We start from the raw sequence: 25,406 nt of genomic DNA on the forward strand, positions 1-25,406 counted from the left end.
CCCCCACAGGCTCCAAAACCCTGAACCACTTCCACCGCCGTCGTCTTCTGCCGTCGTCTACGTCGATTATCGGCAAACCCCCGTTGTATATAGGTCTCTCGTCTCTGCAACAATAGTAGGCGACATCGCCAATCAACCAGGCCGTCTCTTGGAACACCAAAGTTGCTCTTTTTTCCTCTAAACTCCCAGCTTTATATGTATTAGAGGATTAACATGGAACCAGAGAGAGTCACTATGACGTCTCCTGCTTCCCGGAAACCTAAGCAAGCCGATTTATCCTCCACGAAGCAGCACATCGAAAAAATCCACACCTCCAAGGGCCTTGTCGGCAGCATCATTGAAAAGGGCTTCTCTTCGTCTTCTTCTTCGTCATCCAATCCCCAAAAGCCTTCCTTCATTTCTTTCCCCCAACCAACGGTCGTTCCTTTCCCCGTCGCCCGCCATCGCTCCCACGGCCCGGTAAGGTATCATTAATTAAACCTTTTTCCTCTTTCACATTGCCCTCTAATTCTCAATCCAGTTACCTACCTCCAGCACTGGAATCCTTTGCACGTCGCGCCGGAATTGGAAGAAGAGGTTGACAATGACGAGACGGAATACGCCCCCATGTCGGCCTTCGCGAACCCAATCGAGAGAAAAGAGAAGAAAGGCTTGGACTTTAGCGGGCGGAGGAATTTCGTCTCCCGTGGCGACTCTGCTGTCCCGAAATCCACTGAAGAGAAAAATAAGAAAATTTTGTCCACGTCATTTTCTCCTTGCCGTGATGATGGATTTGAGGAGTCGGTTCAGGGATCCTCTGTTAAAAGGGTTAAACCTAGCACGGATTTGGTCCGTCAAAATGATGAACCTGGAATGCAGTTCTCGCAAAGTAATGCTATGGAGCTGGCTGCAGGCGCCACTGAGAAGCTTGGAAACGATGATTGGGAGACAAAGATGCTGATGTTGAACAGGCAAGGATTTGGGTCAGCTATGGAAGACATCCACGCAGAGAATGTTGCGCGCTTGAAGCAGATGTCACCGGAGGAGATTGAGGATGCTCAGAAAGAGATAGTTGGAAAGATGAATCCGGCAATTGTTGAGATGTTGAAGAAAAGGGGGCAAAAAAAGTTTGGTGGCAGGGAGGGCATTGCCTCAGGTCAGAAAAAGGGTGATCAGAATATGTTTAGTGATTATCTGGTTGAAAGTGGTGAGAATTTGGGGAAGAATAATGCTGGAAATGAACCGTCATCCCAAGGTTCCAAGGTTGCCGGAATGGCAGCAGGCCATGCAGGTTGGGTGTCTGCAGGACAAGTTAAGAGCAACTCTTGGAAGATTTGGAGTGAAAGAGTGGAGAAAGTGAGGGAGTTGAGGTTTACCTTAGAAGGTGATTTGTTAGATGCTGATTCTTATCAGGCATCTAGTGGTAAGTTCTCAACTTGGTAATATGAAACCAAGAAGAATAATCTTTTTTTAGCATATTGATTTGTAAATTATTAAGGAGAGGCTTACAGGTTAACAATTGCCTGCCCAACTTCATTTTTATATGATAACATACCCTCTCTTTATAGAATGATGCGATGACTAATAGCCAACCTTAGGCTTCATTTTGCACGGCTTTTTTGTTGCTTCTTAAAGCAGTTTTTTACTAAAAAAATAAAATTTTATACTAAAAAGCTGTTTTAAGAAGCAACAAAAAAGTCGTCCCAAACGAAGCCTTAGATTCATTGTCATGGAAACTATCAAAAGCCTTTAAATTACTTTCTACTGCATTTATTATTCCTAGATCATCATATCTATGTTGTCCTTTATCTGTTTATATGGTAGTTTTGTCATTGCAACATGCAGGGTGCAAGCCTGAAGGTGTTCAACCTGATGTTGGAAATGTAGCAGAACGTGATTTCCTGCGAACGGAGGGGGATCCTGCAGCTTTAGGATACTCAATCAAGGAAGTGATAGCGCTGATTCGAAGCATGGTCAGTATTTTGTCTTTTGTTTTCATAATTTTGTAATTCTTTTTTTCGCATGTGCAGTGTGCTTCTTTAAGGGCCATGCTTCCTACTAGATGGCCTCATTTTGAATTTATTACAAGCACAGAATTTACCATGATGAATATTGATTATCATAAGGCATATTTTCTCATCACCAGTATTGATGAAGGTTATTCTTGGTTACCTTGGTCTGAAATATTATTATATTAGGGAGGATCATAAAAAAAAATTCTGAAATATGGTATTGTACACTTTGAGAATATCATTAAATAATTTATTGGGAGTCCTGATATGTAGTAGCTTGTTTAGCTATACAGGAGGGTGTTATAATAATTAAGCATAGTTACATATATAGCATATTAGAATGCAATCCTCAAAGTTTTGTAGAGGTGCATGTGATATTTCTATATAATATAATATTCTTATTTAGTAGTATTTTTATTTAATTGAAGGGCACATTGTAGATTTCTTGCATGATAAAGATGGGAGAGAGTTACACATCTCAACTACAACTAGTCAAATGGGGGTTAAATCCTTGAGGGTTGCATGTTCCCGCAATCCATGGCCAGCTTTTTATTACATTGGTCTTCTATTCATCATTGTCCATTGTTTTTTTGAGTTAAAAGACAATGGGCAAACAATTTCACTATAGACTGTGCACAGTTGTTTTGATTTATCATAGCGATGATACATTTTATGTTGTTAGGTTATTCATGCTCTCCTTGCTTGCCCGCCCTCTCATTTCTTTTATTTTTGAGCCTTTCTCTTAGTTGTCTTATAGCCTTGTGTTGCTGAAAATCAGAATATCATTAAACTAAATAGATGGAAATTTTCAATAAAAGGTTGAAGATTATGGTTCATGATTCTCATAAGTGCCTAATGCATTTTTCAATCTAAAGGGCATTGCTAATCATTCATAAAAATCACCTTTTGCTTTAAAAGTAGTTTTTCATTCATTAACCTCTCTCATTATCACTTGATGGTAAACCATGTTTTAGATCACTATTATAAAAAATAATAGCTTTAGTAATCATTTCTAACATATCCTCCATCTTATTTTTAAGAAATTGATATTTGATGATGATCTTATTAATCATGTGAATATTTAAACATTCTCCAACTACCATTTTTTTTCAATGTATTTAGTGTAGGAACAATAGAGGCTCATAATTCTTTGTAAGAATTCCTTACCTAAGCAATTTGTCCACGTCTCGTAAGGTCAGCTCGTTTAGTTGGATCCATCATATATTTTTTTCGAGTTATGTAATTCATCTTCTTTTTTTATCATTTTCTTTTATTTTTGAGTGTTTCTCTTAGTTCTATTTTGATTGTTTTGTTGTAAATCAGAATATCATCAAAGCACATGATGAAAATGTTCCAATAAAAAATATCGAATAATATGGTTCATGATTCTCATAAAGTGTTTGATGTGTTTGTCAAGTTAAAATGCATTGCCAATCATTCATATGCATAATCATTAATTTTAATAATAGTTTTTATTTGTCATCCATCCTCAATGTTATTTAATAGTAACCATTTCTCAGGTCAAACTTTGAGAAAATTACCACAGCATTCATCATATCCAACATATCATCCAATGTAGTTCTAGGAAATTAATCTTAGATCGTGATCTTCTTAATCACTTGATGATCCACAAACTTCCTCCAACTATCATCCTTTTTAGGTGTAAGTGGCGTAGGAATAACACAAAGGTTTATATGCTCCATAATAATTCTTGTCCTAAGCAATTTGTCTGCATGTCTTTTTAAGCTTAGCATGCTCAGTTGGATTCACCTCATATCATAGCAAGTTAGATATTTTGATCTAGAAATCAAGTCAATGGAATATTGTATATTCCTAAAATAGAGATGATTCCTAAAATAGAGATGATTCGGTAGAAAGCTCATTAAGATATAATTCTTTAACTTTAAATAGCAATTAACTAGCATCTATAAGTACATAATTACTTATGTCATTATTTAATTTAGTAACTAACTTTGTTTGATTCTCTTTTTCACAAGCATGTTGATTCAAAACATGTAAAGATTTCCTTAGTTCATTAGAAGACTTTTTTGACAGAGAAGGGTTCTTAGATTTGGTAGGTTTCAAAACTATCCTCTTTCTATTGTAAATACGTAATTCGTGGACTTTCTAAAATGTGTCATATCTAATAAAAAATGGCATTTGTAAAATTTATAGATAAAATATCATACTAGATTTTTTGTCCATGTGTAGCGTGTTGGATGGGTACCGAGTAACTTTGACTTAACATAAATTACAGTTTCATTTGTTCGAGCTACTTTGTAAAGTTGTGGATGCAATTTTACTTTCAAATTCATGTGTTCAATGTCTTACTTAATAACAACATTCAAACAACTCTCACGATAAATAATATTTCTTTTGATTCATGTTCATCATCTCTTATCATCCTTGTTTTCTTCTGTAACTTGAATACGCAAAGTTTTATTCAGGCATTCGCTAGTTATGTGACTTGCTTAATGACATTTAAAAGAAACTTCGGCATGAATTACATACTTTGTTTAGTGTCTTTGTTTACTGTAGTTTTTCACTCTTTAGATGCAGTGGATGTTTAGGTATAGTTTGATTGCATTAATGAAAATATGTATTTCCAGAACCTGAGGTAGTCATGTATAAGTATATCAATGGATTTTTTTGGCTTGATAACATAAAGGAGGTTAATCTTTGTTCCTTTTGAGTCATTGGATGAGGCCTCAGTATCACAGACATTTTCCCAACAAAAGCATGGCAAGGCTGCCTAGTACATCTATTGCAAAGCCCTTTGATTCTGAACCTTACTTGCCCCTTTAATGGACCAATGCCTCTACCAGCCAAGGAACTCAACCACGGAACAAAGAATACCTTACCCCTTCATTGCCAGGGCACAAGGTAGTGATATCACTTGTTTTTACTGCTAGAAGAAGGATCATTTACTAGTCTATGCCTTCATTTGGCCATGATTGTTGAGTAGAATCCATTTGAGCTTTCTAGGTTAAGGATCATTCCAACCAAGTATGCTGAGGAACATGAATCCATCTCTAATCATAATGACCTGTAATATAATGATGGCTAACACATCTAACTTAGTGTCATAAGATGCATCTTTTTTTACCGTTGTTCTTGAGGATGGCTAAAAGAAGAAATGCCATTGATCAGCCATGCATGATGTGGTTTAATGATTAATATTCGGATTAAGGCCACATACTTAACCCTTTAATATCATTTTGATCAAAAGACCTTCCTTCTTATTGCCCAACATAGTTTATTTATCAGTAGACAATTACACTAACCAAATTTAAAATAATGTGTTTGTAATGAATGTCCATATTCTCCTTGGGCCATTCATTAATCATTATGATAGGAAGTGGATGCAGAATTTGTGAAAATCTATGGCTGAGATCTGATTTCAGCAAACCAGAAATTGGAAAACCAGAGAAAGAACTCACAAGAACACTTATTCAAAATAACTATGAAAGCGAACAATATACAATTGGAGAGGAGACATCTCCCTAACTCTAGAAAAATCACCTACTTAAAGCAAAGAATAAACAACAAATACCAAAACAGCCCTCCCCCAATTCTCTCAATCTGTCCTATTTCTTTAATTATTTTCCCCTGAAATCAACCCTCAAATTAGCCCCCAAATCTGTCCTATTCAATTAGGAAATATTTCCTAACTAATTTCCTCCAAAGCAGCCCCCAAATTTTCCCTCTTTAATTAAGAAATATTTCCTGATTTAATCCCTTCCAAATCAGCCCCAAATCAACCCTTATATATGCCCTCTTTAATTAGGAAACATTGCTTAATCGATCCCCTCCAAATCAGCCCCCCATTATATTAATTTTCCCTCTCATCTCCCTTTTGAAAAAATCCCCTCTGGGGTGGTCTAATAATTCCCCCATCCAAAGACAAATCTTGTCCGCAAGGTGGAAAGACACCTCCTTCCTCAATTTCCTTGTCATCACAAATGGTGAGAACTTAAAGAGATCGGTCTCTACGTCGGTGCCACAGTGTATACCTCTCCTCACATCTGAAACAAAGCTCCTTCACCCTCTTCTCTTGTAACTTCAGTTCTATGAATTTCTTGAAGTTTTCTCTAGGTCTCCCTCCTGTAGTATTCTCCTTTGGGGTCTCTCTCAAATTACCCGATGTCGGCTCCTTGGATGCTAAAAAGCTTGTGATCATCATGTACGAACATTCTAAGATGTTGCCTCCAGTCCCTCTCTCAAGGTGCCTTTGATCTTCCACTAATTGGGCTAACTCCATACCTTCTCCCAAATCACGAGACCTTATCACTCTAACTGCCACTCGAATATCTAGTTTAGACCCTTTCGTAAAGTTCCCCTCAAGTACAGTCTTCGGAAGTCGGACCAGTCTGCTGGCCAGGTGCTCAAACTGTTCACGGTATTCCAGAGAATTGCTCAAAATCCCGTCCCCTTCTAATTCAGAAACATTCGAACAAGCAGTCTTTAAACTCCCTCTAGGTTTGTATGGGTCATCTCATATCCCTCCACTAGTAGTACCATGCCAACGCTTTACCCTCCAAGCACATTCCGATTGCCATCAGTCACTCCTCTATCAACCTATTAAAGGTAATGTACCTTTCCACCTTTTAGATCCACCCATGGGCATCATCTCCCTAAAAAATAGGCATCTTCAGCTTACTCACCCTTGGATCTCCTCTACTCCCCCTATTTCCTCCTAATTTCCCATTCCCCAAGGGGGTGGTTCCCCCATGTGTTCTAATCATCCCTTCTATGCTCATACCTAATCATTTCTTCAAATTCCCACATTCTCCTTTAAAATTCAGCACCTCTTGGATCATAATCAGCCCTCTCCTTTCAAATTCAGCCATTTGCTTTTCAAATTCAGCACCCCTTTAATCATAATCAACCCTCTCCTTTCAAATTCAGCACACATTCGATTTTAATTAGCCTCCCCTTTCAAATTCCACCATTCTCCTCTCAAATTCAGCACCCCTTAATTCATGCCCGACCTCCTCATGCCTCTCCCTATACCCTCTACCATGCTCCTCCCTAGGAAAAGGCTCTAGGGGAGACATTCTCTCTTATCCCACCAGAATCTCTACTTGCTAATCTTCACTTCGCCTTATTGGATTAGGGTTGTCTCTGCTTCCTTGGTTACTAGAGGCTTTCCTCTCCTCCGACGATGCTGTTTTGGATCGGCCCTCGAGCAACTTTTTCAATATCTCTTCCAAAATGGAAAATTTTCCTTCCATTTTCTCGTGGATGTCTTAAATTTGACTTTTGACATCTGACAATTGAGTTTGGAGATCTGAAATTTTAGATTTCAATTGTCCGATCTCCCCTTCCAACACTTCTACCTTTCTTACTGCCATAGGTATCCTGATTTAGGCTCCAATAACAACAAAAAATAACTTTGATGCAAATTTGGCCTCCAAACAGCAGAAAATAGCAAAATCGGTGAGGAAACACAACAAAAATCAACGAAGACTTCTATTTCAGCCCAAAAAATTGCTCCGGTATCAATTTGATAGGAAGTTGATGCATAATTTGTGAAAATCTATTGCTGAAATATGATTTCAGCAAACCAGAAATTGGAAAATCAGAGAAAGAACTTGCAAGAATACTTTTTTATTCGAAATAGCTTTGAAAAAGAACAAGATACAATTGGATCTTCAACTGGAGAGGAAGATCCAGCTCTCTCAAATCTCTAGCTGCCGGCTAGAGCTCAATCAACCTAAGAACAATCTAAATTCAGCAAACATGATATTTATCTAACCCTAGAAAAATCACATACTTAAAGCAAACAATAAACAACAAATACCCATATAGTCATCCCCCAATTCTCTAGCAAATCTATCCTATTTACCCCCCAAATCAGCCCCCTCAAATCAGCCTCCAAATCTTCCCTATTCAATTAGGAAATATGCCTTAATTAATTCCCTCCAAATCAGTTCCCATCATATTAATTTTCCCTCCTAGTTTCCCTCATCTACCTTTTGAAAAATCCCCGTTGAACCGGTTGGATCAGTCTAACACATTACTCTATGATAGATATAAGGGGATTACACTATATCTTCAGATCCTAGAATACTACTTTTAAACTTCTACCATATGGATTGCTTGAGCCTGAATAAAAGTCAATCTCTTGGCAATTAAAAATATAATTTGCTAGTTAATCAACCTTGTATTACTAAACAGTTACCCGAAGAATTGTGAACATGGTCGAGAATCAAGTGTTTTATTATCTTGATGCTTGAGAATCGCTCTTAAGCCTTGGTGGATCATTCCTCTTCAAATTGCTTGATTAAGGGTTTAAGGATTAATCTTGGAGAATGACCCCATTGATTTACAACTCATGAGGGATATTTAACCTAAAACATAGACTAGTTTTAGGTTCGCAGCTCTGTGGTCTACCATAATATAGGATGATCTAAAGGGAACGAGTGAAGCTAGAGGTAGGTCCATGGAAATACTGGTTTTGTGTCCTTTACTTACATTATTTACACTAAAGAAGGATATGCCTAAGATAATGTGTGGATAAATGAGAAATCAACTGGATCATATTTAAGTACAGGTTTCTCATTTCATGATTTGGATACATGTTGTACTTGATAGGCACTTTAAAGTTTTTATGCCATGCTCGCAGTTAACTTGATGGGTTCTTTGTACTCGCAATTATTGTGATAGGATGTTTGATATATTTCTCAAAACTTAATGTCCATATATTGTTATTATTGCCATACATGCTATTTCTGTGTTGTTAGATTTCAAATTTTTAACTTAATCCTCAAAGCTGGTTTTTGTGTTTTGATCTCAGGTTCCCGCACAAAGAGCTCTTGCTTTAAAAGTTCTTGATTCTATCTTGAATAAGGCTTTGGTCAACTTGTTGAATGATAAGGGTTTGCTTGATGCCAAACAAGATATTTTTAGCAATCATGTCGATTGGTGGGCAATTTGGGCTTATGCACTTGGCCCTGAACCTCAGCTTGTTCTATCCTTACGGTGAATACTATGAGCTTTCTTGTTTCTCTATAGCTTTGTTCTTGGTTAGAATATTTATTACATACATCTTTTTTTTCCTTAGTATAACAAGCTTTGGAGGAAAGTAAAGAGCTAACTCTCTGGGTCGCTAATGGTTTTACGTATATTGTTTTGCATCACTTTATTAATAGAAGTTTAATTTAATGGTTTATGGAATTTCGCAACTTGGGCTACAATGGGAAGTGCACAACATGATTTACAAAAATACGTTCAAGGCATTCGCCTCGAGGCGCATCTCATCATGAGGCGTTCATTATTTGATTTAGGGTTTATTGTTCGAGGCGCATCTCATCATGAGGCGTTCATTATTTGATTTAGGGTTTATTGTTTTAAGGTCTGAACAAGATATATGATATTCTTTATTGAAGTGTTTCATATGCCTCTAATTGATAGCCCTTTGGGATGCTTATTTTAAAAAAGAGTATTTTTTTTTAAGGCGGCCCAGTAGCCCTTATTTGCTTTTTAGAAAACAATTGTAGGCTTTCTTTGAGTGTCCCAACATGATGCATTTAGATTTTTGCATTATTTTTGTTTTGAACAATATTAGTTATATTTTCTAGTTTTTGTGTTTTATTTTTAAGCTATCCAATGATGGTGGTAAATCCAATGATCATGGTAGGAAAAGGTTTGGGTTATGCTTACCTTGGGTTTGCTAGCTTTGGGGTCCACCTTGTCCTTTGGGCTGTTTGCTGGTTTCATGTGGGCCTTGGCTGTTTTCGGTTTGAGCTTTAGTTGTTGAAATTCTAGTGGTGCCAGCTCATTATTATCAAGTGGAGGTGTAGCTCATTATGAGCTGATGTTTAGTTATGAAATTTTATGATAGGGAGCTAGAGTTGGTGAGTGGAACTTGTTCTTTCCTATTCTATTTGAATTGGGGCTGCTGCAGTTTTTCTCTGGATTTCTCTCCCACGGCTTGCTGTTGCCTGCTGTGTCCCCTCGGTTCTCTGCCCCTTTACTGCCGTGACTTCCCCCTTTTTCTCCCGTGGAATGACTTTGGCTGGTCCCGATTTTTCGCTCCTGGTATCCTGTGCTTGGCTGATTGGAACCGTGGCCTCCTCCTTGAGAAATGCTGTGACTCTTGGGATTTCAGCAAGGTGACTTTTGGCCTTTCATTTATATTATTTTTATATGAGAATTTGAAGGGTTTTTGGGCTGTTAAGTTTCCCTTTATTGCTTATATATATGGGATGCCTTGAGATGAAATGGGTTGGTGAATATTGAGAGCAAAGTTGCTATAACCCGCGGGTTCTTCTTGGAAAAGCTTGCGAGCTTTGTTCCATCTTCTTTCTCCTCTAGGGAATACTTGCGAGTTTCTTCCCACCCTTCGCTGGGCTTCTAACCTCTTTCTTCTCTACGCAAGTTCCACTCCACCTGTATCTTTCTTCTAGTTCCGTTGGTAAAGTTTGTTGGCTGTTTTGGTGAAGTTGTTGGTTGTTTTGGTGGCATTTGCTGGAGGAGTTTGGTAGGACATTGGAACCCCTTTGCAGTGGTGGACCCTTTGGTTTGCATATCTAAACCTTATTTTAATATATATTCCTACAAATGGTGCATGTGAGGAGTCCTCTTGTAGGATGTTCTGAGGATAGCGTTTTTTTAAATTTTGTTTTGTTTCTTTTGCTAACTTCTTTTGTTGGGTTTGTTGGATGATTGGCTCTTGTCTAATCTGAATTTCAATCGTTTTATCTAGTCTATTTTGTTCTCCAAGTGGTGTCTTAAATTTCTAAAAGTGAGTCTTGATTCTCTTTGTCGTTCTCTCTTTGTGTTTTTGCTTTAAGCTGCTTGCATCACAACATTTCTTCTCATATCTAAAAAAAAAAAAACTTAGGAGCACATATATTCTCCTTATTCCCATCCGCCTTTGTTGCTCTCATCATATACCTACTTGGAATTAGTTCTTATCCGTGTTACTATATTAATATCGATGCATCTTAGTTTAAAAATATATAGTGAGAGTCAATGCATCATGTAGCTTTTGCCTGACAATATTTATTGTCTCATCCTTCGAAAGTTACCTTGATCTTTTTTTTTGGTGACAAACCATTTCCATGTTTCTTGGTTTTTCACAGTTCTAACATCAGCCATAATAATATATTGCTTCTATTTTGATGTGTTTGTTGGCTCTTGTTTCATGATTTAGATTTGCTCTACCTTGATGATTACTTTTATTTTGAGGAATGCTCTTATCATCGACATTCAAAATAGAAGATGAAGGAATTTCATCGGGCGTGCACATTTAGATGCCTTCACTACAACAACAACATCAAGCCTTTATCCCACTACGTGGGGTCGGCTACATGAATCCTTTTTCTCCATTATGTCCTATTAAAAGTCAAATTCTCGTTTATCTAATAAAGAAAGGTCATTCCTAATATTTTCTAACCAAGTCCTTTTAGGTCTACCCCTACCTTTCTTAACACAAGTCAAATCTAATACCTCTACTCTCCTAACCGGATCATCGGAAGGCCGCCTTTTTATGTGACCAAACCATCTAAGCCGACTCTCTCTAATCTTATCTTCTACTGGAGCTACTCCAATTTAGATGCCTTCACTAAGAATAAGATTTCTAACGTCATTAACCTTCTTACTTATGAGCTATTGACTACTGTTATGACATTGTTGTAGCTTTCTGTATTGATGAAAGAAAACTCCATGCACGAGTTTTACCCTCAAAGTTTTTGTCTATAGAGCTTAATTGACTTATGGTTGAGAGTTAAATTCATTGATGTAGAAGCTCTTTCAAACATTGTAAGATTAGTTTAGATGTAGAAGCTCTTTCAAACATTGTAAGATTAATAGATTTGTGTTTAAGATGTATCTTGTTAATCACATAGGGCTTTTAATACATATTTGATGAGAATGTTGAATGTAATGTTCTTTTTTAGGGACAATAAAATAACTACTAGCACTTGCTTGTCGATGAACACCCCTCTATTTGATCAATAAATTAAAATGCTTTGATCATTTCAAAGACTGATGAAGTGTTCTTTGATAAAGTTAATCTTCATTTACATCTTCCCATAGTTAAAAACTTGGTTATCAATTTTTTTAATCTTAGCCTTCCCATCTTACATTATTTTAATATGAGAACCTGCTTAACCAAAAGCTCTCATTCCAATTAGTAGGCAAAAAATAGTGACAGACAAAACATGTGAAACCAAGAAATCAATACAGAAATACTAACAACCAAAAGCACAAACAAATTTTACATATTTTAGTGAGATCTAGCTATATTCTTGTTTGCATAGAGATAGAATAAGCCACTATGTTTCACATGAGGTACATAGAGAGTTTACACTTCATATAAAATTTTGAGATAAAGATAGAGAAATATCTTTATATGTGTCAATTTATGAGAGAGTGCAACCATCTACCACAAGACAATGGTTATATATGGAGGTCTTGTTGTTGTTGTACTTATTCTCATTCTTTCTCTGCCACAGGAGTTCAAACAAGAGCTTTTTCTATTATTCTTTCACTGCTGCAAGAGTTCAAGCACTTTCATTCTTTCTCTGCTGCAAGAGTTTAAACAAGAGCTTTTTTCTGCTAGATCTGAAAGCTTCTCCTTTTGTTCGAGCAAAAAATATTGTAATCTCTTTCCTTTTGAAGAAGCTGAAGACCTCCATTTCCAAGCACCCAAAAACACCTTTTTTTCTGGAATTTTAGCCTCTTCCCCTCACCTTGTTCTCACTATTTTTTTGATGTTGAGGGATACCAAATCCCTCCTTCCAAACTTCTAATTATAGTTATAACAAGACGAGTTTGGAAACATAAAATCCCATAGGATTGCACATGATCTCCAGAAGTCAATAAAAAAATCATAGCTCACAAAAAAAGATTTATTCCTATCCTTGCAAATCCAATAAAATATTTATTTTATTCAACATATCTTATAAAGATTTGATAGGGTCTAAGGGTAAAATTGTCGTCTAAACTTTAAGAAATTGGAGAAATAAGAAGCAAATAGTCTTCCATGAAAGAATAATTACATCAAAATCGACTATCACTTTATTTGTGACGTTGTTCTATTTAAGATCACAACTCATCATATTGATAATGAAGAATAATTTGCTGATAATTTTAGTAAGGATTTTGGTCCTTACTTTTTTAAAATCTATGCGACAAATGAGACCTACAATATATTCTAAAAATAATAATTTATTCGGAATAAGTTGATTTGATGTAGTAAAGAAAATTATACTCATTCCCCTATTATATAGGGGGTATACTAGTGAAAAATGCACATCAAACTATTCTTCTCCTCCATCAAAATCAATGAGTAAAATGCAAGTACATGGCTATAGTAAAGCTAAAATAACCAAGGTTTTATGGCATTTGTTTTTCATCCTTTCTTTCCCAAGTGCCACGCCTGCAGTGCCTAACCTCATTCTCTTATATTTCCAATAAATATTACATCGAAGTTGAACTTTTATATGGAGTAAAATCTTTTAGAACTCAATTTTTTTGGGAACTTAAAGAATTTTAACCATTTTTTTAAATTTCAAGTTTTGCTCATCTATTACAACTGTTTACTATGCTTTATGTTGCCATAGAATGTATTGATTTTAATATGAATCTAAATCATTGATGATAGTTTCTGAATTTTGATCACACAATGGCATTTTGTTTGATACAAATCACAGGATTGCTTTGGATGATAATCATAATTCTGTTGTTTTGGCTTGCGCCAAAGTAATTCAATGTGTATTAAGCTGTGACATGAATGAGAGCTTCTTTAATGTTGCCGAGGTAAGATGGATTGATCAATGTTTCCTAGATTGCCTTTCTTTTTCTAGCTTACACTTCAGATCAATTAGTTCCTTTTTTCAGAAAGTTCCTTCCATGCAAAAAGTTCTTTGCACCGCTCCCATCTTCCGGAGCAGAGCAGAAATTGATAGCAGCTTTCTGCAAGGTGGATTTTGGAAGTATAGCACAAAGCCATCAAATATACTATCATCAAACATGGATAATGAGGATGAAGCTGAAGAGAAACATACTATTCAAGATGATATTTTTGTAGCTGGTCAAGATGTTGCTGCCGGTCTTGTTAGGATGGGCGTGCTTCCTAGAATTTGCTACCTTTTGGAGGTTAGTTTCACATATTTCTTTTTAATATCGAGTATTGGAAATAAATTCTCCCTGAATGCGAAGGACCATAATATTAATGATTATGATGCTAATTCCTTATTATAGGCGTGCATTTCATCATTTTATCTTGTTTGTTCCCAATAGCTATATATAGCTTTCCCTTCAACAGGCAATAAGCTAGGTGGTATCTACCCATAAGAGTTTTGGGGTGTTGGAATCTTTCCTTTTTAAATACAGATATACCTATATTCTCATTAAAGTTTGTTTTGGTTAAGTTGCTGCTATCTTTGTTGCTATGCTGCATAACCATTTGTTGGCTTTTTACTTAAAATCATCTGAAATGCCATGTTTTGATTTTGAATTGTCTTCTTTTGGTAAAACCATGGATTAGTTTCGCTTAAATGGGTATTAAAACCTATATCCCAAGAACCTTTGTCCCTTTAATCATTAAACAAAAATTAATAATATATTATATGTTTGATTTATTTTTGTTAGACTCTTTTTTGGTATATATTTTGATATTTTGACAATTTAAGAACAAAGAAATAATGCGAAATGTTTAAGAATTAGTACACAGATGCAGGAGCTTTCTAGTATCTCTTAGAGATAACAAAACATATAACATTTTTTATTTTTAATATGATTTCTATGCCTTCCTCTATTTCTCTTAGATTCTCAATTGTATCATGTTAATTTAATTAAATAATAATCCTTGTACTCAATGTTTATTTGAAGATGTCTTCATTCAGATGGAACCCATTCCAGCTTTAGTAGAATGCCTTTTGTCATTGCTCATCGGGTTGGCTAGACATTCCCCAACATGTTCAAATGCTATCTTTCAATGCCCAAGGCTTATTCAAAATGTTGTTAGCATTTTGACAAGGCAAGGCATGATGGAACTTCCATGTCAGATAAAAGCAATTACTGTACTAAAGGTAAGGTTTTACCTTCATATGAGTATACCAGTCGTTTTAAGTTCTTTCCAGTTCTCTGATACTGTTGGGTTTAAATGTTTATGTTGGTTTTAGTAGCCCCTGCACTTTGTTAGTCATTGTGATTATGTGCACTTTTCTTTGGTCCTGTATCCCTTTTAATGTCAGATTTAAGAAAATATTATAATAGTAACTTGACACATTCTCGCCTATCACTAAGATTGCAGTTTATTCTTGAACTAGGAGAATTGATCTCTTCAAGCTGTCTGAAATCTAAAATTGGAATTTATCCGTTGAAATACCTGTCAGATTATCTTGCTGGAGGTTGGTTGGGTGATCTTATTTCTTTTGTTTATTGGTTTGATTTGAATTTAGTTCATAATTTTTAGACTAATTGGATAACTAAGTTTTCTTTATTTCTTGAATTTATTTTCCCTTTTAGAGATGCAAAAATCATTGAACTTTGAATAGTGAAATAAAACTTTTGTTTTCTTCTCAACTCTTGTGTTATATTTGTTATATTTGGATTCTTCGAGCACTCGTAGGTTTTGATGACAACTTCCAGGAGATAATTCTCCTTTTATGGGTGTGTGTTACAGATATTTCAAAGGTGATTTACTGATTTCTATTATTGTTCTTTCTTAGAATTTTATGAGTTGATTTCAGGTTTCCTGTAGGTGCCTCCATGGTTAATTACTTCTTCCAATAACGTGAAAGAACTTTCGATTAAGGTTAGTCGTTAGATAGATATTAAGTGCTTAGCGTATAATAGTAGCAAATTTAATATTAGGATTTGAAATTTGCAATCTTATACTTAAAGTGGATGGTGGGGAATGATGATGAATCTTATCAAGATCTCATGATGTTGTTCTCCTGATTTATGATTTCTAGTCTATTTAGTCAACTGAGGTAGTTGACCTAACTTTTTTTTTTAAATTATAGTTGATATAACTTAGTGGAATGATCTTAGTTGGTAGCCATGGGTTACTTCATTCAATGTTCATTGTAAACTTGGAGTGAACATTTATCTAAGTGGATAACCTCAAGCCAATTTTTAGTAGCACAAAATTTGTGTCCTATAAAACTTGCCCTATGATTCATTACTTATGGTCTTTTTATCTATTAGTGAACTTACATGATTTGGCCTTAACCGTAATTTTATGATGCCATATAGCGGCAAAAACACTCGGTTATAGTCATTTATTTGTGATGCTGTTTTGGTAGCAAAATTTTCAATTAGAGGACACGTGCCGCGGTGAGAGATCATTTGAGAATGAATTGTAGCGATATGTTTAAGAAGCTACTTATTTCTCTCGATAAATAGTTGCATAGAGTTGATGAATTTTTCTTTTGAGTTTTGGATTGGTAAATTTTGCTTGACCAATTTTTTATTATGTAATTTAATTTAATTTTTTAATTTAAGTCTGTTTGTGAACAAAAAATGTTCTGCATTGAGATTTGCTGGCTTTTTTTAGACATTATCCCCTCTGATTGAGAATTACTTTCAATGTGATTATCATTGAGGTGGCATTAAATTCACTTGAAGTATATATAATTGCAATATGAAAATTTAATTTTGAATGTGTACCCCTCTAGTTGAGATTTTCTTTTAAAACTAACATCATTGGCGTGTTTTTGATATTGCTTGAAATATTATATTTGTAACATGAAAATTTGATTTTGAGAATGGACCTTTTATGTTGAGATTTTTTTTTTCAACATGACCATTATTAAGGTGTCATTGAAGTCACTTGAAGCATCTTTATTTGCTACTTGAAAAATTGATTTGAGAATGGTCCCCTCTGTTTGAGATTTTCTTTCATTACAACCATCATTAGGGTATTTGAATGTTTTTATTTTGTTATATTTGACTTAGTTAACTTTGTCAATTTGCCTGCTGAGGCTTGGGTTTGATCAAAGTTCATTTTATTTTTTGTCCATGCAACATTTTCAGGCCTGACATTTAGGAAAGTTGTGATTTTTAAAATGATTACAAGCTTTGTAGAGCAATTGCACACTTAATTCAATTTATTCTCAACATGCGCAATATTCTTGGATTTTATGTTTAAGCATTTAGCGCATTCTTTAGAGCACATGTTGGTATTTTAATTTGAGATGTACTTGCAAACTTTTTAATATGCTTGTGTATCATTCGATGTGCCTATGCGATGCACTTGAATGCTTCTCAATATATTGTATAGTTTATTCACACGCTTTTTAATGTATTTTATTTGTTGCATTTTCTTACTTTTAAAATGGCCATGCACTTTTTGGAGTAGTTGTATGCTCTTCGAGGCAATGACATGCTTCTCAAAATAGTGACATGCCTCTCAAGGCAGGGATATGCTTCTCAAGATGGTTGTATGCTTCTTGATGACCTACTTCATGAGGCGATTACATTGTTTTCGAGGCAAGATAAGAGATGATAAAAATTTAGTCACAATTTTTCTGAAATGGTTATCAAGAGGATATGGGGCGTAGGTTGATGTATCATACTTTAAAACTATGGGAGCGAGTTATGGAGCATAGGTTGCGGTGTGATACTAATGTTTCTCAAAATCAATTTGGATTCATGCCGAGTAGGTCTATACATTTATTGAGAGGTATGATGGAAAAATATAAATAGAATAAGGAGGATCTACATATGATATTTATTGATTTAGAGAAAGCATATGATAAAGTTCCATGACAAGTGCTATGGAGAGTTCTTGAAAAGAAAGGAGTTAATAACGCTTATATTCAAATCATTAAAGATATGTATGCAGGAGCTATTACTTGTGTTCAAACACAAGGTGGTTTGACCAAGTATTTTCCTATTTCGGTTGGATTACATTAAGGATCAACCTTAAGTCCATATCTTTTTGCTTTAGTCATGGATGTTCTCACCAGACATTTGCAAGAGGATGTACCTTGGTGTATGCTTTTTGCTGATGATATTCTTCTTGTTGATAAGACTAGAGAGGGAGTTCAAGGTAAACTTGAACCTTAGAGTCTAAAGGTTTTCGCTTGAGTAGATCTAAAACAAAATATATGGAGTGTAATTTTAGTAGCAATAGACCTAGTGAGGGGATTGTGACTTTGGGCGATCAAGTCATTAATAAGAGTACACGTTTTAGATATATTGGTTCTATTGTTCAGAGTGATGATGAAATAGATGGGGATATTATCAGCAAAATTCAAGTTGGATGGTTGAAGTGGAGGAATGCATCGGGCTTATTGTGCGATAGAAAAGTCCCCCTCAAACTTAAGGGAAAACTCTATAGGATGGTGGTGAGACCTGCAATGCTTTATGGTGCTGAATATTTGCCATTAAAAGAGAAGCATAATACTAAGTTAAGTGTTGCAGAGATGAGGATGCTTAGGTGGATGAATGGCTTGACCTTTAGAGATAGGATACAAAATGAGCATATACGTGAGAAGTTTGGAGTAGCTCCAGTGGAAGATAATATTAGAGAGAGTCGCCTTAGATGGTTTGGTCACATTAAACGGAGGCCTTCCGATGATCCGGTTAGGAAAGTTGAGGTTTTAGATTCGACTTATGTTAAGAAAGGTAGAGGTAGACCTAAAAAGACTTGGTTAAAAAATATTAGAAATGATCTTTCTTTATTAGATTTAAATGAGAGTTTGACTTTTAACCGGACACAATGGCGAAAAAGGATTCATGTAGCCGACCTCATATAGTGGGACAAAAGCTTGATGTTGTTGTTGTTGTTGTGGTTATCAAGAGGATCGGTCTAAGGAAATATGGTCAAAAGTTGTTTAGATTGATTTATCTATATTTGCCATCTTTATGAATGGATGACAAAGAAGAATACATAACCTATTTGGGAAACATCGTATGTGGCTGATAGCCTCATTTCATTCCAGGTTCTTCAAAAAGTGGCTTTCTGGGATAGGGGCAAGCTTCCATTGTTTGGGCATTATCATAAGTCTTGCATAAATTGATAGGAAGATAATGCCTGCTTGTGTGTATGAAGATCTAAAAAAAGACTAATTATGGAATATTCGATCTGACTTAGTGGTCATGCTTACATTATCTTTATGTTTCCTTTATTGTAGGTTGGAGTTACTTTTTGAAAATGACCAGTCAATGCCTTCTGAAATTTTGTTCCATTCATCTTGTGGCTGTTTTATTAACTCATTTAAGGTCGGAGTGCAACATCAATTCTGAAAAAAAAAAAAAAAAAAAAAAAAAAACTTGAGTACTTTAGATTTCCTTCTTCTCATTGATAGCATATACGATTAAATTCACTCATGAATCATGAAGATGAATAGGGAACTACCCATCTCTGTGCCCTCACTTTGTTTATTATTATTTTGCCAAGTAACCTTTTAATGAAAGCTTGCTCTTCGTTCTGATGTGGTCAACTGAATGCTCAGGAATTATTTGCTTGTAACTTTCTTATTTAGTGTGAAGCCATTTCTGATTGTGTTGCAATGTTCTTTTTACAGGTTTTGTCTCAAATGGATAGGCGCCTATGCCTGAATTTTGTGAAAGGTGGTGTTTTTCAACAAGTAATGTGGCACTGGTACAGAAATCTTGAGACAATTGATCATTGGGTGGAATCTGGAAAGGAACACTGTAAGCTTACTGCTGTGTTGATGGTTGAACAGCTTCGCCTGTGGAAAGTTTGTATTAGTTATGGATATTGTGTAACATTCTTTGCTGACTTTTTCCCAAATATGTGTCTATGGCTTAGTAGGCCTACATTCAGCAAGCTACTTAAATTTAATGTCCTTGATGAATTTGCTCATATCACCAGGGAAGCTTACCTCACTCTAGGTGCTCTTGCTGAATGGCTTCCATGCCTTCATTCGGTCGATCAACTAATTAAGCAAGACACCGACCTTGGCGATGATGCTGTAGAAACTTGGTCTTGGAGTCATGTTCTTCCAATGATAGACTTAGCTATAAGTTGGCTATCTATAAATGACATCCCATATGTTTTGATTGCTTGCCGTTTCGAAGAAAATGATATCTATAATTCATCAGAAAGCAGCATGATTTGGGTGATTTCAGCTGTACTGCACATGCTTTGTTGTGTCTTCTTTAAAATGAGCCCGAGTAGAGATGATGATATGAGTAACTCTACAAGCTTGCCATGGTTGCCAGAAGTTGTTCCTAAAGTTGGCACCGAAATTGTGAAAAATAGATTTTTGAGCATCACTGGTTTAAGTGATATCAGTCGTGAAGGAAATACATGTTGCTCTTTAGTTGAGAGACTTTGTTTTTTGAGGCAACAAAATAATTTTGATATGGCGTTGTCTTCCTTAAGCTGTCTTCATGGGTTAATTAAACTTGTCTCATTAATTGATGGCTGCATTCAGAGAGCAAGAAATGCATGCAACATTCAGCTTCTTGCAGAAAATAGCTTAGACATGGAGGGTAAGGTATTAGCAGAAGGGGTGATTAAATGGACTAGAGAGGATCTTATTAGAGTATTGGATGTATTTGGGAACTTGGTTTCTGCTGAATGGGCAATGATACAATCTCTCGAGACATTTGGCCGAGGTGGGCCCGCTCCGGGGGTTGGTGTAGGATGGGGTTCACCTGGTGGAGGTTTTTGGTCATTAAACATCTTGCAGGCACAAGAAGATGCTCGGCTCGTCTTGGAATTATTCAAAACCTTACCAATTGTTCATGAGAGAGATTCTTCTCGTGTAGAAGCCATGAATCCAGCATTTGGAAAATCTCCCAACCCAATGAATCTTGTTTTACATAGAGTAAATTGTGTTCTCGCAGTTTGTTTGATTGCTGGGCCTGGAGCTAGAGTTATTATGGAGTCTGCGTTAAATATATTGTTCCAATCTCCTGTTTTGAAGTATCTTGGCCTCTCCCTTCATCATTTTCTTCAGCATGACAAGAGATTGAAACCGTTTAAATGGCAATACGAGGATAAAGACTATCTACTTTTCAGTAAGATTTTAAATTCTCATTTTAGAGAGAGGTGGTTAAGTATTAAGACGAAGTCCTCAGGTGATGCCGATGAGCGCTATCAAAGTCATAGATTTCCAAGAAAAAGTGCTGTTTTAGAAACAATTCATGAGGCGCCAGAGAACGAAGAGATACCCGAAGTTTCTTTTAAAGATACTTCTTTCAGTTCATTTTGCATAGAGTGGGTTCATCAGAGGATGCCAGTTCCTACACATTGGTTTCTTAGTGCAATCTGCAGCATTGGTGAACAAAAAAGTTCTGGCTTGAATTCATCAAATGAACTTGAAGTGGCGAAAAGCGGACTCTTCTTTCTCTTATGCCTAGAAGCTTTGTCCTCTTCAATGTTTGCTATTCAGGAATCTCCAACTTTGCATGTTTCATTAGTTTGGAAGTTACATGCCTTATCTATGTCATTGCATGTTAATATGGCCGTGCTTGAAGAAGAGAGGACTAGAGATGTATTTGAATCATTGCAAGAAGTGTATGGAAAACAGCTTGATGAATTGAAGCATAAAGAGAAGCAGGAATTTTGTGATTCTTCGTTGAAAACTCGTGACAATCCTAGCGAAGTTTTGTCCTTCCAATCACAAATAAATGAGGGTTACTCCACTTTTGTTGAGAACCTCATTGAGCAATTTGGAGCTGTATCATATGGTGACATAATTTTTGGCCGGCAAGTAGCTATTTATTTGCATCGTTCTGTTGATAGTTCCATCAGGCTTTCCGCATGGAATGCATTGTCTAATTCCTATTTGCTTGAACTTTTACCACCGTTAGAAATGTGCTTTTCTGAAGCTGAAGGATACTTAGAACCTCCTGAGGTAATGAATGACACTTCTCTTCTCTTTTTGCATTGATAATTGGGATGTCATACATATAATAATATATATATATACACACACACACAGAGAGAGAGAGAGAGAGAGAGAGAGAGAGAGAGAGAGAGAATGCTTCTTTGTTAGTTTGTGCACATAAAGATGCAAGAATCCAACCTCACATTGGTAGCTGATGTAGTCTATTAGGCACATTAAACCTATGATATACTAGTGTGTGTTAAATAGAAGGCATATATAAAAGTTGATGGTACCTTTTTTCAGATTCTATAATTAAATCTTTTTTACATTGGAAGCTCGCCTAGGATATCCTAGTAGTTGATTTTCTAAATTTCATTATAAATAATATTTAAGTATAACATGAAAGTTTACAATACCTTAACCATTTATGATGGGATTTAATTTAGATAATTTAGCTTATCTAGCTTGAGGCCATTGGTTTTGATCTTTAGAATATTCTTTAAATAGTCTTTTGACATTGTGAACCATACGCTTTTTTCACTTCCAAATCGCACACACACTGAGGCTTCATTTGGGATGGCTTTTTTACTGCTTCTTACAACAGCTTTTTAGTATAAAATTTTAATTTTTGTACTAAAAAGTTGTTGTAGAAAACAGTAAAAAGGCCGTTCCAAACGAAGCCCGAATCTTGATCTGTCATATCAGAAATACTGAACAACAAAATTTATAGAGCTATACGATGGCTTTTGCTCAAACATCAAACACAAGAGCTTATCAAGATTATACTGAGGCTTCATTTGGGATGGCTTTTTTACTGCTTCTTACAACAGCTTTTTAGTATAAAATTTTAATTTTTGTACTAAAAAGTTGTTGTAGAAAACAGTAAAAAGGCCGTTCCAAACGAAGCCCGAATCTTGATCTGTCATATAAGAAATACTGAACAACAAAATTTATAGAGCTATATGATGGCTTTGCTTAAACATTCAAACACAAGAGCTTATCAAGATTATATGATAAATGATGCGAAAAAGTGAATTATTTTGTTGAATTTTGAAAACAGAATACATTAATCATTTTCAAATTGAAAAGTAAGGCATGCATAAATGTCACTAAATTTGAGCAATTTACTCGATAGAAAATATAAACTATTTTATCAGTCTAATTGGGTCGTCCATATGGTTACCCTATTTGATCAACAGCCAACCTATTGCAGAATCCTGTAAATTTTAACCACTCTGTAGGTTTCAATGCTTGGAAATGAACATCAACCTCTTAGTTTCGAATTTTGGAGCTTAGAACTATACTTTGATATGAAATCTACTGAGACAGAGAAATTCCTGATTATTAAATATATTAACATTCCTGTACATATATAAAAAGAGAGAGACTACCATTCTTTTAGAAGGATGAGAGCTCCACACACCTTATGTTAATAACCCACATCCTTGAATGCTAAGATTTAAGTTAACTCATCTTTTTCTTTTCCTTTTTTTTTACAATTCTTAATAATTTTCTGGACCGTTGACTGGTTTGTAGGCTAAGCGGTGCCTAGTTACCAGAATAGGGCACCTTAAGCCTAGGAAAATTATTAGGTGCGGACACCGGACGTCGTCCAGAGCCCAATGAAAATGCGTCACATCACCCCCTACTCGGTACCGCGACTCGGTACTGCTCAGTACCGAGCTCGGTACTGGATAACGTGGCTGCACTTTATTCGTCTCTGGACAGTAAGTTGTGTCCGGTGTCTGCACAGAATAATCTTTCTTAAGCCTGAGAAGTTAGATCAGGACCTGGAATCTCCTCATTGCTTTCTATATATCAAATTGCGTATTGAGCTAACTGGTAAACCTTTTACAGGACAATGTAGCAATTTTGGAGGCCTATGCAAAGTCATGGACTTCTGGTTCCCTAGATAAAGCTTTTACCCGAGGCTCACTAAGTTTTTCTCTAGCTCTACATCACCTATGTTCTTTTCTTTTCAATTCCTTCTCTCCAGACAAGCTAAACTTGCGCAAAAAGTTGACAAAATCTCTCCTCCGCAGTTATTCGCACAAGGAACATAATTTTGTAAGTGATCCTTATATTCAATTTCATACATGTTCAATTACTGGTTATAGAAAGTGATTTTCTTTCAAAAACTGCTTTCTACAAGTTCTGAAAGCCTCGTGACCTTTTACTATATAATACCACTCTACTCTATTTTTAAGGTTTTGTTTGGGACGGCGTTCTTGCGGCTTCTTAAAACAGCTTTCTAGTATAAAATTTTTAATTTTTGTATTAAAAAATTGTTTTAAGAAGCAGTAAGAAAGTCATCCCAAACGAAACCTAAATTACCCTGTTCAGTCTCTGATTTCTGTTTGAATGGCTTTGTAGAGCATGCTACTCCATCTTGTGAAATATAAACTGCCAGTTTCAGAAGATCCACTGCATACTATTGAGATCATTCGAAGATTAGAACTGCTTATGGCTACTTGTGAAGGAAATTCTTCTCTTATAGCAGTAGTTGATAATCTGGAGTCTGCCTTGTAGAGAATGGACGAGATAATTGGGATGTTCATGTCCTCATTATCAAGTAAACTTCTCCAGAAGCTGCTTTCAACATATTTAGGCTTCGTTTGGGACGACTTTTTCTCTGCTTCTTAAAGCAGCTTTTTAGTATAAAATTTTTTATTGTTGTATTAAAAAATTGTTTTATGAAATAGTAAGAAACCCGTCCCAAATGAAGCCTTAAACTACCAATATCTTAACACTGCATCAGATGCTCTATTCTGTGCAGTTTTTAATGGTATTCACAGTTGATTATGGCTTCAGAACCTCTCAATCTTTTTTGCTACTGTTGCTAACAAATGTTCAAGGTATCCTGACCTTATGGTGGAATCTGTAAAAGAGGATGTAAAAATCTGCAACTGAACATGAAAATGTTAACTTGCAGGTCATATATTTATAGTCTCTTTTGTAACTTTATTTTGAAAATTATATACTAACGTGAGGTTAATTATATCTGTAAGCCATAGCTTTTTTTCCAATCTATTTTAATGATTTGTAAAAACTCTTTTAGAAAATGTTTTTTTGTTTCCTTTGAGACTTTCAATTTAATGCTTAGCAGGCAGGAATTTTCAGACTGAAATCTCGACACCTTTTTATATAATTCGGTGGATGGTAGATTTTCAGACTGAATTGTCTTTTATTAACAACAGCGTCAAGTCTTTACCCCAATAAGTGGGATTTTAGCTGATTGATATTGTTCTGTTAGTATATGGAAAATTAAAAAAAACTTGGCTGAAATATCTCATTTATTATTGTATTTGTTTTGTTTGGGACGACCTTCTTACTGTTTCTAAAAGCATCTTTCTTGCACAAATATAAAAAATTTTGTACTAGAAAGATACTTTTAAAAGCAGTAAGAAAGCTATCTCAAACGAAACCTAAATCTAAAATTGAGACTCATTTGCTTAATCTTATTCATTATCATAGCTTCATCCCTATTTAGTATCAAAACTTTGCAATTTCTTATAAGGGTTATTTATAACCCACAAAGCAACCATTAGTATCACCATTCACATCATGTTTGAAGTAAAGGTTTCTATTGAAGCAGCAAATATTAAAAAGCTTATCAAAATAGTACAAAAAATAATGTTTTGTGAAA

General features: G+C 35.5%; 1 protein-coding gene across 2 annotated transcripts; it reads left to right on the plus strand.

Moving 5' to 3' along the window:
* LOC110105253 (transcriptional elongation regulator MINIYO) lies at nucleotides 1-24,786 on the plus strand. Of its 2 annotated transcripts, none has more exons than XM_028693813.1 (10): nucleotides 1-464; nucleotides 535-1,402; nucleotides 1,825-1,952; nucleotides 8,791-8,975; nucleotides 13,655-13,760; nucleotides 13,842-14,099; nucleotides 14,849-15,034; nucleotides 19,484-21,787; nucleotides 23,618-23,827; nucleotides 24,134-24,786. In XM_028693813.1, the coding sequence occupies exons 2-10, from the start codon at nucleotides 607-609 to the stop codon at nucleotides 24,287-24,289; spliced, it is 4,329 nt and encodes a 1,442-aa protein (XP_028549646.1). In that variant the 5' UTR covers nucleotides 1-464; nucleotides 535-606; the 3' UTR covers nucleotides 24,290-24,786. The 2 variants fall into 2 exon arrangements, with proteins under 2 accessions (XP_028549646.1, XP_020690327.1); XM_020834668.2 differs by having other exon boundaries at nucleotides 1-459.
* Nucleotides 24,787-25,406: the final 620 nt, after the last annotated feature.

The sequence above is a fragment of the Dendrobium catenatum genome, unplaced genomic scaffold (assembly GCF_001605985.2).
Source record: "Dendrobium catenatum unplaced genomic scaffold, ASM160598v2 fragScaff_scaffold_370, whole genome shotgun sequence".
In the NCBI taxonomy this organism is placed as follows: domain Eukaryota; kingdom Viridiplantae; phylum Streptophyta; class Magnoliopsida; order Asparagales; family Orchidaceae; genus Dendrobium; species Dendrobium catenatum.

Bases quoted from the DNA above. Each gene is read 5' to 3' on its own strand.
- LOC110105253 (XM_020834668.2), top strand. From the start codon at position 214: ATGGAACCAGAGAGAGTCACTATGACGTCTCCTGCTTCCCGGAAACCT. The intron at 8,976-13,654 runs GTGAATACTATG...TACAAATCACAG, and splicing joins CAGCTTGTTCTATCCTTACG to GATTGCTTTGGATGATAATC. The intron at 15,035-19,483 runs GTAAGGTTTTAC...TTCTTTTTACAG, and splicing joins AAGCAATTACTGTACTAAAG to GTTTTGTCTCAAATGGATAG.